The following is a 12,774-nucleotide window of genomic DNA, read 5'->3' on the forward strand; positions in this document are numbered from 1 at the left end:
CACCTACCAACCACCCACCAACTCACCAACCAGCTGACTAACCCACCAACCAGCCAATTAACACATCACCAGCCGACTTACCCACCAACCTATCGACCAATCCACCAACCAGGTGACCAACACACCAACCTGTTGACCAATCAACGAACCAGTCGACCAACCCAACAAACAATGAGCCGACCAACCCACCCAGCAACCAGCCGACTAACCCATCCACCAACGAGCCGACTAACCCACCAACCAGCCAACCGACCCTTTAACCTATCAACCAACCAGCTGACCAACCCAGCAACCAGACGACCAACCCACCACCAGCCATCCAACCCAGCAACCAGTCGACCAACCCACCACCTAGATGACCAACCCACCAACCAGATGACCAACCCACCAACGAGGCGACCAACACACCAACCTGTTGACCAATCAATCAACCAGTTGACCAACCCACCGACCAGGCGAGCAACCCATCAACCAGCCGGCCAACCCACCAACCAACCAACCAGTTGACCCACCCACCATCAGCCGGCCAACCCACCAACCTATCAATCAACCCACCAACCAGTTGACCAACCCACCAACAAGTCGAATAACCCACCAACCAGTCAACTAACCCACCACCAGCTGACTAACCCACCAACCAGTTGACCAACCCACCAACCAAACAACCAGCCGACCAACCCACCCACCATCCATCCGACCAACCCACCCACCATCCATCCGACCAACCCACAAACCAGCCAACCAACCAACCAAAACCAGATCGACTACCCACCCACCAAACAGCAGACAACCCACCAACCAGCCGACCTACCCATTAACCTATCGCCCATCAACCAGCTAACCAACCCACCCACCCACCCACCAACCGCCCGACCAACCAACAAACCAGTCATCCAACCCACCAATCAGCCGACCAACCCACCAACTAGGCAACCAACCCACCAACCAGACGACAACCACCAACCCACCAACCTGTTGACCAATCAACCAACCAGCCAGTTGACCAACCCACCAACCAACCACCAACCAACCCACCCACCAACCAACCAACTAACCTACCAACCAGCCGACCAACCCACCAACCAGTCGACTAACCCACCAACCAGCCGACCCACCCATTAACCTATCGACCATCAACCAGCTGACGCCCGACCAACCAACAAACCAGTCATCCAACCCACCAACCAGCCGACCAACCCACCAACCAGACGACCAACCCACCAACCTGTTGACCAATCAACCAACCAGCCAGTTGACCAACCCACCAACCAACCCACCAACCAGCGACCAAACCCACCCACCAACCAGCCGACTAACCCACCCAACCAGCCGACTAACCCACCAACCAACCGACTAACCCACCAACCAACCGACTAACCCACTCACGCACGAACCAACCGACTAACCCACAAAACAGCCGGACCAAACCCACCAACCAGCCGACTAACCCACCAACCAACCAACTAACCCACCAACCAACCGACTAACCCACTCACGCACCAACCAACCGACTAACCCACCAACCAGCCGACCAAACCACCAACCAGCCGACCAACCTATCGACCACCTAAAGTACACAAACAACATCTCAAACAAACACTGCCTTCTCTTTTCTAGACTCTGTCTTCTTCAGGCTCTATATCATAATGTCTGTAGACTGAAGACTTGGGAAAAGCCTACAGGTCAATAAAACCTGCTACCATAGCCACTCTGGTCAGCTCTTGTATCTTATTAAAGCAGGTTCTATTGTGTAGGAGCAGACGGCAGTAGACGGGTCGATGCTAGCCCCACCAGACGCATAGCATTACCGCAGTTGGAGTAGGGAGGGGAGCGAGATGGAGCGGAGGTCAAGGTATTCACTTCATCCGACAGGGAAGGCAGGGAAACCAAAGAACAGTGGGAAGGAAAGGTGGACTGGAGGTGGAACTGAGATGACATTATCAGCCCAGGGGGGTTGGGGATTTCACTTCGGAACAGAAGAGAAACTTCTCTTGGTATCTTTTGTATCAATTCACATACAGATAAACACAGTGTATAAGCATATGAATGTGTGTGCAGACATACCCTTATACAGTACACACATGCACACACGCACACACAAACACACACACACACAGAGCCTACCTTCTCATAGAAGCGTAGCTCGTAGTCCAAGATGATTCCGTTGGGCTGTTCGGGCTGTGGCCATGACAACGTGAAGCTCTTCATGGTGGAGCTCACCTGGTGCATGATGGGTACGATCGAGGGGGCTGCAAACAGGAAACAGGAAGAGAAACAGGAAGTTTAACAACCACTCTATATGGAAAACCAAAATGGCTTCTCTGTGCCTTGTAACAGCCTGAACGTTGCAAGAAAGTGGCAATGAAAGTTACACACAAAGTTAACACAATATAACACGTAAAAAATGATCAGACAAAAGTCAAGCCGGTAAGAATCTGCAGTCAGAGCTGTCATGGGGCAGCAAGCACATGTTTAAAAACGTCCTCACTTTTCAATTCTCTCTCTTTGTGCGGGTCTCCGCCTCCGATACATTAAGGTAACAATCTACATTGGGTCTGAATAAAATCATTACCTAATGCAGCACAAAGACCTGGACCATATGAAGTGTTAAATTATTTTCTTGATAAGAAACTGCCCTTTGAAATAAAACTCCATCCCATATTTTTGTAATGGTTCGACCTGGGTGCACAATGTGGGCCTATTCTCTTATGCTCTCTCTCTCTCTCTGCTCTCTCTCCCATTCAGACACAGCACACCTGAGTGCACACATATGGGCTCTGAATTAACCCACTGCCCCAGCAATTTCCCCTTCATTCCCTTGCTTTTGTCCTCCGTGCTATCATCTCTATATTATCATTCCTTGTTCCTGTCTTACTGGGCTAGCAGAGGAAGAGGTGGTTGGGGTGGAGACTGTGAGTGCCGAAGACAAGCGCTTAGTGTCAAGTTTTATTAGTCGTATGTACAGGATATACATGGTATTCACCATCCAACGAAATGCTTACTTCAAGGTTACTCCTTGACAATGCAACAAAAATATAAGAATACGAACATAAAGTAAATGGCTCAGTAGAATATATATATATATYTTTAGCATAAGTATAATACAGGAAGGCAAACATGTAAACACTTTCTCTGATACATTGGACTATACATTTACTGTATTGTCACAATAAATGTAATGTATAGTCCAATGTATCATAGAAAGTGTTTAAATGGTGCAGTATTATTGTGTATTAGTAATAGTAAATATGACTCTGGTTGCAGCAATTGTGATGTGAGTGTAGCAGCAATTGTGATGTGAGTGTAGCATGAATGTGCGTGTCTGTGTGAATTTAGCCCTGATTGGACAGGAGAAATACGTTACCTCCAGTGTATGGAAGAAAGGGAATTCTCTCCCCCTCTCTTTGCTCTTTGCTTATCTTTCGCAGTATCCATTCCAGGAGTATATGGAAGCATAGAATTAGGAATTAGAATACTTAGAAAAGGTCACTCAAGACGGTCGAAAGCCTTTTCGCCACGAACAGCCATTATTGATAAATCTACATCTTGTTTTTTAGCGTATAGTATTAAACGGAAACATGTTCTTGTATTTGTTTGTAAGTGTCTATTTTTAATAAACCTCGTTTTATTAATATGTATTAAGTCTGGTAAGACTTTTGCCATTCTGTTGCTTATGAGTTTTGCTATTATTTTATTGCCGCAATGTATTAAACTTCTGGGACTAATCTGCAGGGGACTCTCCTGGTTTCCCTGGTTCTAATACAACTGAAATAACTGTTTGACACATGGCACTCGGAAGCACATTTGTATTGTCATTAGAGTAAATAGGGAAGCTACTTTGACCCAGAATATACAAAAAAATATATGGGAATCCCTGGTGCTTTTCTCTGCGCAATATTTATTTTGGGGTGATTTCCATTTTAGTGATTGTTTTCTATCTGCCTACAGTTGCTTCATGGTAATTGAGTCTTAGAAAGCTGTAGGATCAGACCAACTGTTATTTAATTCTGATTTATATAGATTTTCATATCATTTAAAAAAATTGTTATTAATAGCGTTGTTGTTTCTTATTAAAGCGTTTGTATCCTAATCGTTTAAAATTATAATTGGTTTTGAGTGTATTCGTTATGTGAGAGCTGCAAGGTGTGTACCAGGTTTATTTGCCATTAAATAGTATGCTTTATTTGAGTTTAACCTGTAGGTGTTGGCTCTCTTCAAACGTAAAATAACCTATTGCAGACATTTTATTTTCTTATTTTCCATGTAAATATTTGTTATGGGCTTTTTCTAAGATAGTGTTTAATTGTAATTTCTAACTCAGATTGAATTTTTACTGAGTATGAGATTATTATTCCCCTAATGCACACTTTAAAGAAATCCCTAATTATATTGGGGGTCGGCTTTTCTCTGTCCTCTATGTCTACATTTGTAATAGAAAAGGTCTTTATTTTTTTCGCTTACGTATTTCATATATTTCGGGTCTCCATATTCTATCACTAAGTATATTTTCTGTTGATGTAATTTAGTTCCCGAGTGGCGCAGCTGTCTAAGGCACTGCATCTCAGTGCCTTAGACAGACTGAGGGGAGTGTGTATTCCAGAACCAGACCCCAGTCTAACAGACTGAATGTGCATCCCAAATGGAACCATATTGACTACAAAGTGCACTACTTTTGACCACAGCCCATAGCGCTCTGTTCAAAACTTGTGCACTGTATAACAGTGGGAAAGTGTGCCATTTGGGGACAGAAACTAAGACCCAGACTCATGTATTTAACCAGACAGACACAGTTGGCCAATTATAGTAAGACAAGGCAGATATTGTTAAATTCTACATGGTTTCAGCATGTCTCACTGATTGGATGAGTGAGGGTGTGTGCCCATGGTGTTGCTGCTGCTACAATCCCTGGTTCGGATCCAGGCTGTATCACATCTGACTGTGATTGGGAGTCCAATAGGGTGGTGCACAATTGGCCCAGCGTCGTCCGGGTTTGGCCAGGGTAGGCTTCATGTAAATAAGAATTTGCTCTTAACTGACTTGCCTAGTTAAATAAAAATAAAAAAGCATGATACAGGAGAATGATGTTAGTATATACTGTAGTTGAGTGCATTTTTGGATCTCTGTGTGGAAGGCTGAGAGATGGAGGCTCATTATTCTGACCCCAAAACATACTGACAGAGCGCCAGATACAGTATGTCTATACACACTCTATTTTGTCGAAATAAACCCTCCATCACCTCATTCTCACACCCACACACTATACACACACCCTGTGACCCCCCCCCCCCCCCCCACACACACTTTTCGTAAACACACCAAACTTTTTTCAACACTCCAGCTCCCAAAATCCCCAAATAACCCCCAGCCAATCAACTCAACCCCCTCCACTCCACCTGCCTCTTCTCTTGTTTCAGCCCACGCACTTCATCCTACCCAGTCTCACCTTGTATATAGCTCAGCCTCTCCTCTCTGCCTGCCACACGCTCCAGTGCCCAAAGCTCTGCTGGGCCGCGTTATCAATTACCGGCCCTGGGCACAGCACAGCACACAGTGTTACTGACAGCCCCAGTAGGCCCCAACGCTGCTGTTGTCTTCCCTGCACTCGAGCATCGGAAGGGAGGAGCGGAAGGGAGTGTGTATTCCAGAACCAGACCCCAGTCTAACAGACTGAGTGTGCATCCCAAATGGAACCATATTGACTACAAAGTGCACTACTTTTGACCAACAGCCCATAGCGCTCTGTTCAAAACTTGTGCACTGTATAGGGAAAAGTGTGCCATTTGGGACAGAAACTAAGACCCAGACTCATGTATTTAACCAGACAGACACAGTTTGGCCAATTATAGTAAGACAAGGCAGATATTTGTAATTCTACATGGTTTCAGCATGTCTCACTGATTGGATGAGTGAGGGTGTGTGCCCATGGTTGTGCTGCTGCGTTAAACATTTCCATTTAAAAATCTCCACACACACAGAAGTACAATATACTGTACCCCCTGTCTAAAAGTCACAATTAAATTATCCTAGCACTTCTGCAACTCATGGATAAAAAGTTTGCCTAGTCCTTGTTTGGAAGGCCTGTGTGTGTTAGTGCCCTGTTTGTAATGAGCCTGTTTTTGTAACAGGACTGTCAGTACCTGGCTGCAGGTCAATGGTCAAGCCCGCTGAAGCCAAAACGCGTCCCCATCGTTACCAGGGAACACCAGCGATGACAGTGATTGGTGGCTGTCCCCTGCACTTCTCTCCTCCCCCCATCCTGCATCCCTCCCCCTTCCCTTGTTCCTCTGTTCTACTTTTATCTGGCCCAACTGGCTGCCCCCAGCTTTTAATGCAACACTCGGCTTAACATTAATCAAAGTCAACCCTCCCAGTGACCCTAGCGAGCGAGTGAGAGAGAGAGAGAGAGCAGTAGGGGGGGAGGTTATCTGTAAACTGCTACTCTAACACAAGGCCATCACATTACACATCTCTTTAACTCCACACTACAGCACAGGGCCATCACATCAGTGGAGGCTCCTCAGAGGAGGAAGGGGAGGACCATCCTCTTCAGTGAAATTTCATACAAATAAAAATTGTGAAATACTAAAAAAGTTTTTTAGATAAAACTATCCAAAATATATWATTTTTTWAATTTTTTTAATGTTTTAATTTAACTAGGCAAGTCAGTTAAGAACACATTCTTATTTACAATGACAGCCTACCCCGGCCAAATCCAGATGACGCTGGGCCAATTGTTGCCGAAAATGTTGTTGACTTTTTGTTGAAGAACCCCTTTCATTCTCTGGTGTACACGGAGAAGGTGTGAATGAAAAGTGAGGGTCGACCTCTGCCTGAGATCAGTTTCATGAAGAAGGATGACAAGGTGAGGGCGTTCAATACCACCTGGTACAACAGTATAGCTGGTTAACAGGGAGCATTTCATCAATACCAACTGGTATCAAAAGTATAGCTGGTTAACTGGGAGCCTTTCATCAAGCTGCCTATATTGCTGGCCTTGGCTGCTTTTTGGAAAGTCTGACCCTTGGGCGAAAGAGGGGTACAGGGGCCTTGAAGAACATTGATCGTTCAGCTAAACGGCAAAACAAAAGCAGGGAGCATATAAATGYCCARATCAGATTCATGCTTCTGGGAAATATCTGCATCGATCATGACGAAGGTCTGCGTATTCAAACAGCGAGAAAGTAAGAAGAAACAGGGATGTTCTCAAGCGCCTCATCAACACCGCTGTGTTTTTGGGCAGGAATCGGCTTTTAGAGGACACGAYGAGAGGGAAACGCTAACACGTGGAACTACAAGGAGCTTGCAGTGGTAATTGCACATTACGATGCTTTACTTGCTGAACATATAGAACTTATCTGGGATGTCGAAATCAATTCACAGTGATTTGATAGCTTCCATTGCATCATCCATTAAAAGTTAGATTAAAGAGAGGTTGACGCAGCAAAAACAAAATTGCGCGTGCTCAAGTACAGTAGGCTTTACACTTTCCTCCGGCATTTATTTAGCAAAGATGATAACACATAATCACTCCTGGACAGACTCAAGCAAAAACTAATTCCATAGATGTTGCAGCAGCCTAGGCTACACCTAAACATTATAAATCTGACATGCCCTATGGGATGAAAACAACACTATTTTTCAGTCTGATCAAATGTAGGCTACTAATAAGAGCAGATGCATACAGCCTATGTGCCGTGTCCATCTGGTCAGGGTAAATTAATTGGTAACGTTCTGTATTTATAGTCCATTTGTGTGTCAGGAGAAAATGTGAATTTTATCAAATTTGGTTTATATTCAAAATTGGGCTGGCTAGGCTGCCTATACGTTTTCAATCCAAAATTATTAACTTGAATTAATCAATCGAGATAATATTGATGACAGATGTGAGTTAATTTTGTATAAAGCCTAAAGTTGCAYAGGTCTGCATGATGCAAACATGCATAAAGTAAGCTCAGCCCTGAGAGTTCTATTGTCTATCAGTTGTTGTCTCTGTGTCTGGGTTGAGGAAATCCCCCTCCTATTCTAGTCTAAATATAATTAATATGAACAAGTATAAGGTTGCTGCAGTTTGACAGGGTTTCCAACCCCCCCCCCCCTCCCATGACCAGGAGTTTTTTTCAAACATGTGACCTGAATAGGAAAAACTGGTCCCAACATAGGCCTTATAAAACCTTTTTATAACTGATTAATCACTGTCATACTGTAAGAGGTGCGTAACTGGCTGCAGGGAAGTCAGGCGCAGGAGAGCAGACATGGGTAACAACCGGAGCAGTTTATTTAGGCAAAACAAACTGCACCCAGAAACAACAAAATACGGGTTAAAATAACCTGTCGCAAACCAGTTAGAAATGCACAAACACTTTACAACAAACAACTCCACACACAGACATGGGGGGAACAGAGGGTTAAATACACGTCACGTAATGAGGGAATGTAAACCAGGTGTGTGGGAAATGAAGACAAAACAAATGGAAAATGAAAGGTGGATCGGCGATGGCTAGAAGACCGGTGACGTCGACCGCCGAASCCACCCAAACAAGACTTTGGCGGAAGTCGTGACACATACCTTATAGGGTCCATAATTTTTCTGGTTAGGTTAACACATAAGGAAAAACGCTGGGCCCCAGGGGGTAAAAATTGCCCCACCACTCTGGGACCTATGATGCCACCAGTCTGCTTGCAGTTGTCAGTTATCGTCAGGTATGTGGATGATCAGGGCTTTATTCAGTAATGTTTCTTGGGCTACTTTGATGTGTCATGTGTCACGTGGGCGTGATGCGCTGTCGGAGTTTAAATTCATGGAGAAAGTTGTTGTTCAAACCTACGATGGCGCAGCTGTAATGGAATGTATCTGCTATTTGTATCTACAGCTAAGTCCCCTCCTGTTCCCTGATTAAGAGGTGATGACCAGTCCACTCCACTACCATTGTCAACTCTCTCCTGAAGCCACGTCTTATGTGCCTGCTCATCCACTGGCACATTGAATGTTTCCTCTCCAAGCACTGTGAGTCCCCCTATCAATTTTCTCTCATTACTGTATGTAAAGTCAATCACATTATTACACATCAATGATTTTACTCCTTGCTTGGACTAACTCATTCTTAACTCTTTTGTCTAAATGTGTAGTGTGTTGTGTTATTGTTTTTTGTCTTCCCAGTCAAATCCCGTCCTGCACTGAAGTCAAACCTCTGAACACCTCAACTCATGCCTCATACCAATCACTACTGTGATCCCTTCCCAACACTAAGTAGCCCTCTCATTCCCATTCCCAATAATATTGTAGTATAAATGTCTTTATTAAATGCTGTAGGTTAAAATAATTAGTCTTTGACGATTTTTGAAACACGCTTTGTTGTCTCCATGCGTTCTGTGCCTATACCATGTGTCTCCCATCCTCAAACATCTTTCAAGTCACCAGCCTCCACTGCATCACGTCTATTCCACATCTATTACACAACACAAGGGACAGAAAGTTCATTTATTATCACCAAACCCTCCCAGAAAATAACATGAATAGTTTTGTGTGACCTCTTCCCTTTCTCCCTTTGCATCAACTCCCTCATTTAGATCTTCCCAGGATAAGCGTAATACATTTCACAATCCACAGGGCATCCATCCCTCAATTCCCAGCTGGACGTTCCCGGTATGCTTGACTAATTCCCAGTTCAACGATTGGTCGGAAACGTCCCGGTAATTGGTCAGCTGACCAGTGGTCCAAGGCCCATTCCCTCACAGAACAGTTTAATTGTGGTTTTCTCCTTAAAGACACAGCACCACCACACCATAGTCATCTAATAGGGGCCTCTGTTCGATTCAGATGAGGGGTCTCAGTCTCTCTCTCACTCATTCTCTCACTCAGTCTCTCACTCAGTCTCTCACTCAGTCTCTCACTCAGTCTCTCACTCAGTCTCTCTCCTCTCGTCAGCTCTCGTCTCTCCTCTCAGTCCTCTCTCTCCTCCCAGGTCTCTCTCTCTGTCTCTCTCTCTCGTCAGTTTCTCGTCTCTCTCGTCTTAGTCTCTCTCTCTCAGTTCTCTCTCTCGTCTTCATCCTCGTCTCTCTCGTCAGTCTCAGTCTCTCAGTCAGTCATCTCATCTCTCAGTCTCTCTCCTACCTCTCAGTCTCATCTCTCTCACTCTCAGTCTCTCACACCTCACTGCAGTCTGCAGTCTCAGTTCTTCGCACTCCCTCTCTCAGTCCAGTCCAGTCTCTCAGTCTCCAGTCTCTCACACTCTCAGTCTCGAGTCTCTCACTCTCTCAGTCTCTCACACTCTCGAGTCTAGTCTCACTCTCTCAGTCTGCTCACGTCTCTCAATCTCTCTCAGTCCTCAGTCTCAGTCTCTCTCTCATCTCTCTAAGTCCTCAGTCTCTCAGTCTCTCTCCAGTCCGCCAGTCTCTCACTCTTCAGTCTCATCTCAGTCGTCAAGTCTCGTCACACTCTCAGTCTCTCATCTTCAGTTCTCACTCTCTCAGTCTCAGTCTCTCACTTCTCTCGTCTCCAGTCTCTCAGTCTCTCTTCAGCTTCTCCTACTCTCTCAGTCTATCTCTCTACTCTCTCGTCCTCAGTCTCAGTCTCAGTCTCTCACTCTCGTCAGTCTCAGTCTCTCACTCTCTCAGTCTCAGTCTCCATCCTCTCAGTCTCCAGTCTCCTCACTCTCTCAGTCTCATCCTCAGTCTCTCATCTCTCAGTCTCTTCTCACGTCTCTCTCAGTCTCAAGTCCTCACGCTCTTCAGTCTCTCCACACTCTCAGCTCTCTCTCTACTCTCAGTCTCTCTCATCACGTCTCTCTCATCCTCACTCTCGTCCTCTCATCTCTCAAGTCTCAGTCTCTATCTCTCAGTCTCAGTCCTCTCCACTCTCTCAGTCTCAGTCTCGTCTCACTCTCCTCAGTCTCTCTCAGTCTCTCAGTCCATCCTCACCCGAGTCTCAGTCTCTCACACTCTCAGTCTCTCAGTCTCTCTCAGTCTCTCTGTCACCTCTCAGTCTCAGTCTCTCACACTCCAGTCTCTCACACTCTCAAGTCTCTCTCAGTCCAGTCTCTTCACACCCGCTCTCCACTCATCATCTCTCTCATCATACTTCTCACACTCTCAGTCGTCTCTCATCTCTCACTCTCAGTCTCTCAGCTCAGTCTCTCACTCTCTCAATCTCACTCTCAGTCTCTCACTCTCTCAGTCTCATCTCCTCAGTCCAGTCTCTCACTCTCTCAGTCTCACTCAGTCTCGTCACTCTCTCAGTCTCAGTCTCTCTTCAGTCCAAGTCTCTCACTCTCTCAGTCTCTCACTCTCAGTCTCTCACTCTCTCAGTCCTCAGTCTCAAGTCTCTCGTCCAGTCTCAGTCTCTCTCCAGTCTCAGTCTCCTCAGTCTCAGTCCTCATATCTCTCCAGTCTCAGTCTCAGTCTCGTCTCACTCTCCCTCAGTCTCAGTCTCAGTCTCTCTCAGTCTCTCAGTCTCTAGTCTCCAGTCTCAGTTCTCTCACTCTCTCAGTCTCCAGTCTCTCATCTCTTCAGTCTCAGTCTCTCCACTACTTCTCTCTTCAGTCTCATGCCTCACTAGTCTCAGTCTCTCACTCTCTCAGTCTCAGTCTCAGTCTCTCACTCTCTCAGTCTCGGTCTCATCTCAGTCTCTCAGTCTCTCATCTCTCTCAGTCATGTCTAGTCCTCACTCTCCTCAGTCTCGAGTCTCTCTCAGCTCTCCAGTCTCAAAGTCTCTCACACTCTCAGTCTCATCTCAGTCTTCTCACTCTCTCATGCTCAGTCTCCTCTCACTCACCTCTCTAGTCTCTCAGTCTCAGTCTCTCCACTCCTCCAACTCTCAGTCTCCAGCTCTCAGCTCTGCTCAGTCCTCAGTCTCAGTCTCTCATCTCTCTCAGTCCATGCAGTCTCAGTCTCTCATCGCGTCTCTCACGTCTCTCTCAGTCTCTCTCAGTCCCGTCTCAGTCTCTCACTCTCTCTAGTCTCGTCTCAGTCTCTCCTCTCATCTCGTCCACTCTCTCACTCTCTCATCCTTAGTCTCTCAACTCTCTCAGTCTCAGTCTCTCACTCTCTCAGTCTCAGTCTCAGTCTCAGTCTCTCACTCTCTCAGTCTCAGCTCTCAGTCTCTCACTCCCAGTCTCTCATCTCAGTTCTCACTCTCTCAGTCTCTCTCTCACAGTCTCTCAGTCCTCAGTCTCAGTCTCACCTCATCTCAGTCTCTCTCGTCTTCTCAATCTCAGTCTCTCCACTCTCAAGTCTTCACATCTCCTGCAGGATTCTCTCGTGCACTCTCATTCTGCAGTTCAGTCTCCACTCTACGTCTCTCTCACTCTGCTCAGTCTCCTCCAGTCTCAGGTCCTCAGTCTTCGCTCATCAGTCTCAGTCTCTCACTCTCTCAGTCCAGTCCTTCGTCATCTCCAAGCTCTCCTCAGCTCTCCAGTCTCCAGTCTCTCTCCATCACTCTCAGTCTCGTCCGCTCTCACACTCTCAGTTCTCCAGTCTCTCTCAGTCTGCTCTCACGTCTCCGTCTCAGCTCTCATCTCTCAACACTCTCAAGTCCTCACTCTCAGTCACTGCTCTCAGTCTCAGTCTCACTCTCGCTCTCACACTCTAGCTTCTCAGTTCAGTCTCTCACTCTCAGGCCTCTCACTCTGCGTCCCTCCGTCAGTCTCAAGTCTCTCTAAGCTCCATCTCAGCTCTCAGTCTCTCCTCTCAGTCTCTCCACTCTCTCCTCTCGCTCTACGTCTCAGTCTCCAGTCCTCCTCAGTCGTCAGTCTCTACGTCTCACTCAGTCTCAAAGTC

The 12,774-nt window shown here is 46.1% G+C and overlaps 1 protein-coding gene across 2 annotated transcripts in view; it reads right to left on the reverse strand.

Moving 5' to 3' along the window:
- LOC111979445 (ephrin type-B receptor 1) overlaps positions 1-12,774 on the reverse strand; it is a 482,851-nt gene that overhangs the window by 81,033 nt on the left and 389,044 nt on the right. For both annotated transcript variants that reach the window (XM_024009990.2, XM_024009989.2), the window contains exon 6: positions 2,125-2,249. In XM_024009990.2, coding sequence (XP_023865758.1) covers positions 2,125-2,249 — 125 coding nt within the window. The remainder of the gene's footprint in view (positions 1-2,124; positions 2,250-12,774) is intronic.

The sequence above is a fragment of the Salvelinus sp. IW2-2015 genome, linkage group LG19 (assembly GCF_002910315.2).
Source record: "Salvelinus sp. IW2-2015 linkage group LG19, ASM291031v2, whole genome shotgun sequence".
Lineage (NCBI taxonomy): Eukaryota > Metazoa > Chordata > Actinopteri > Salmoniformes > Salmonidae > Salvelinus > Salvelinus sp. IW2-2015.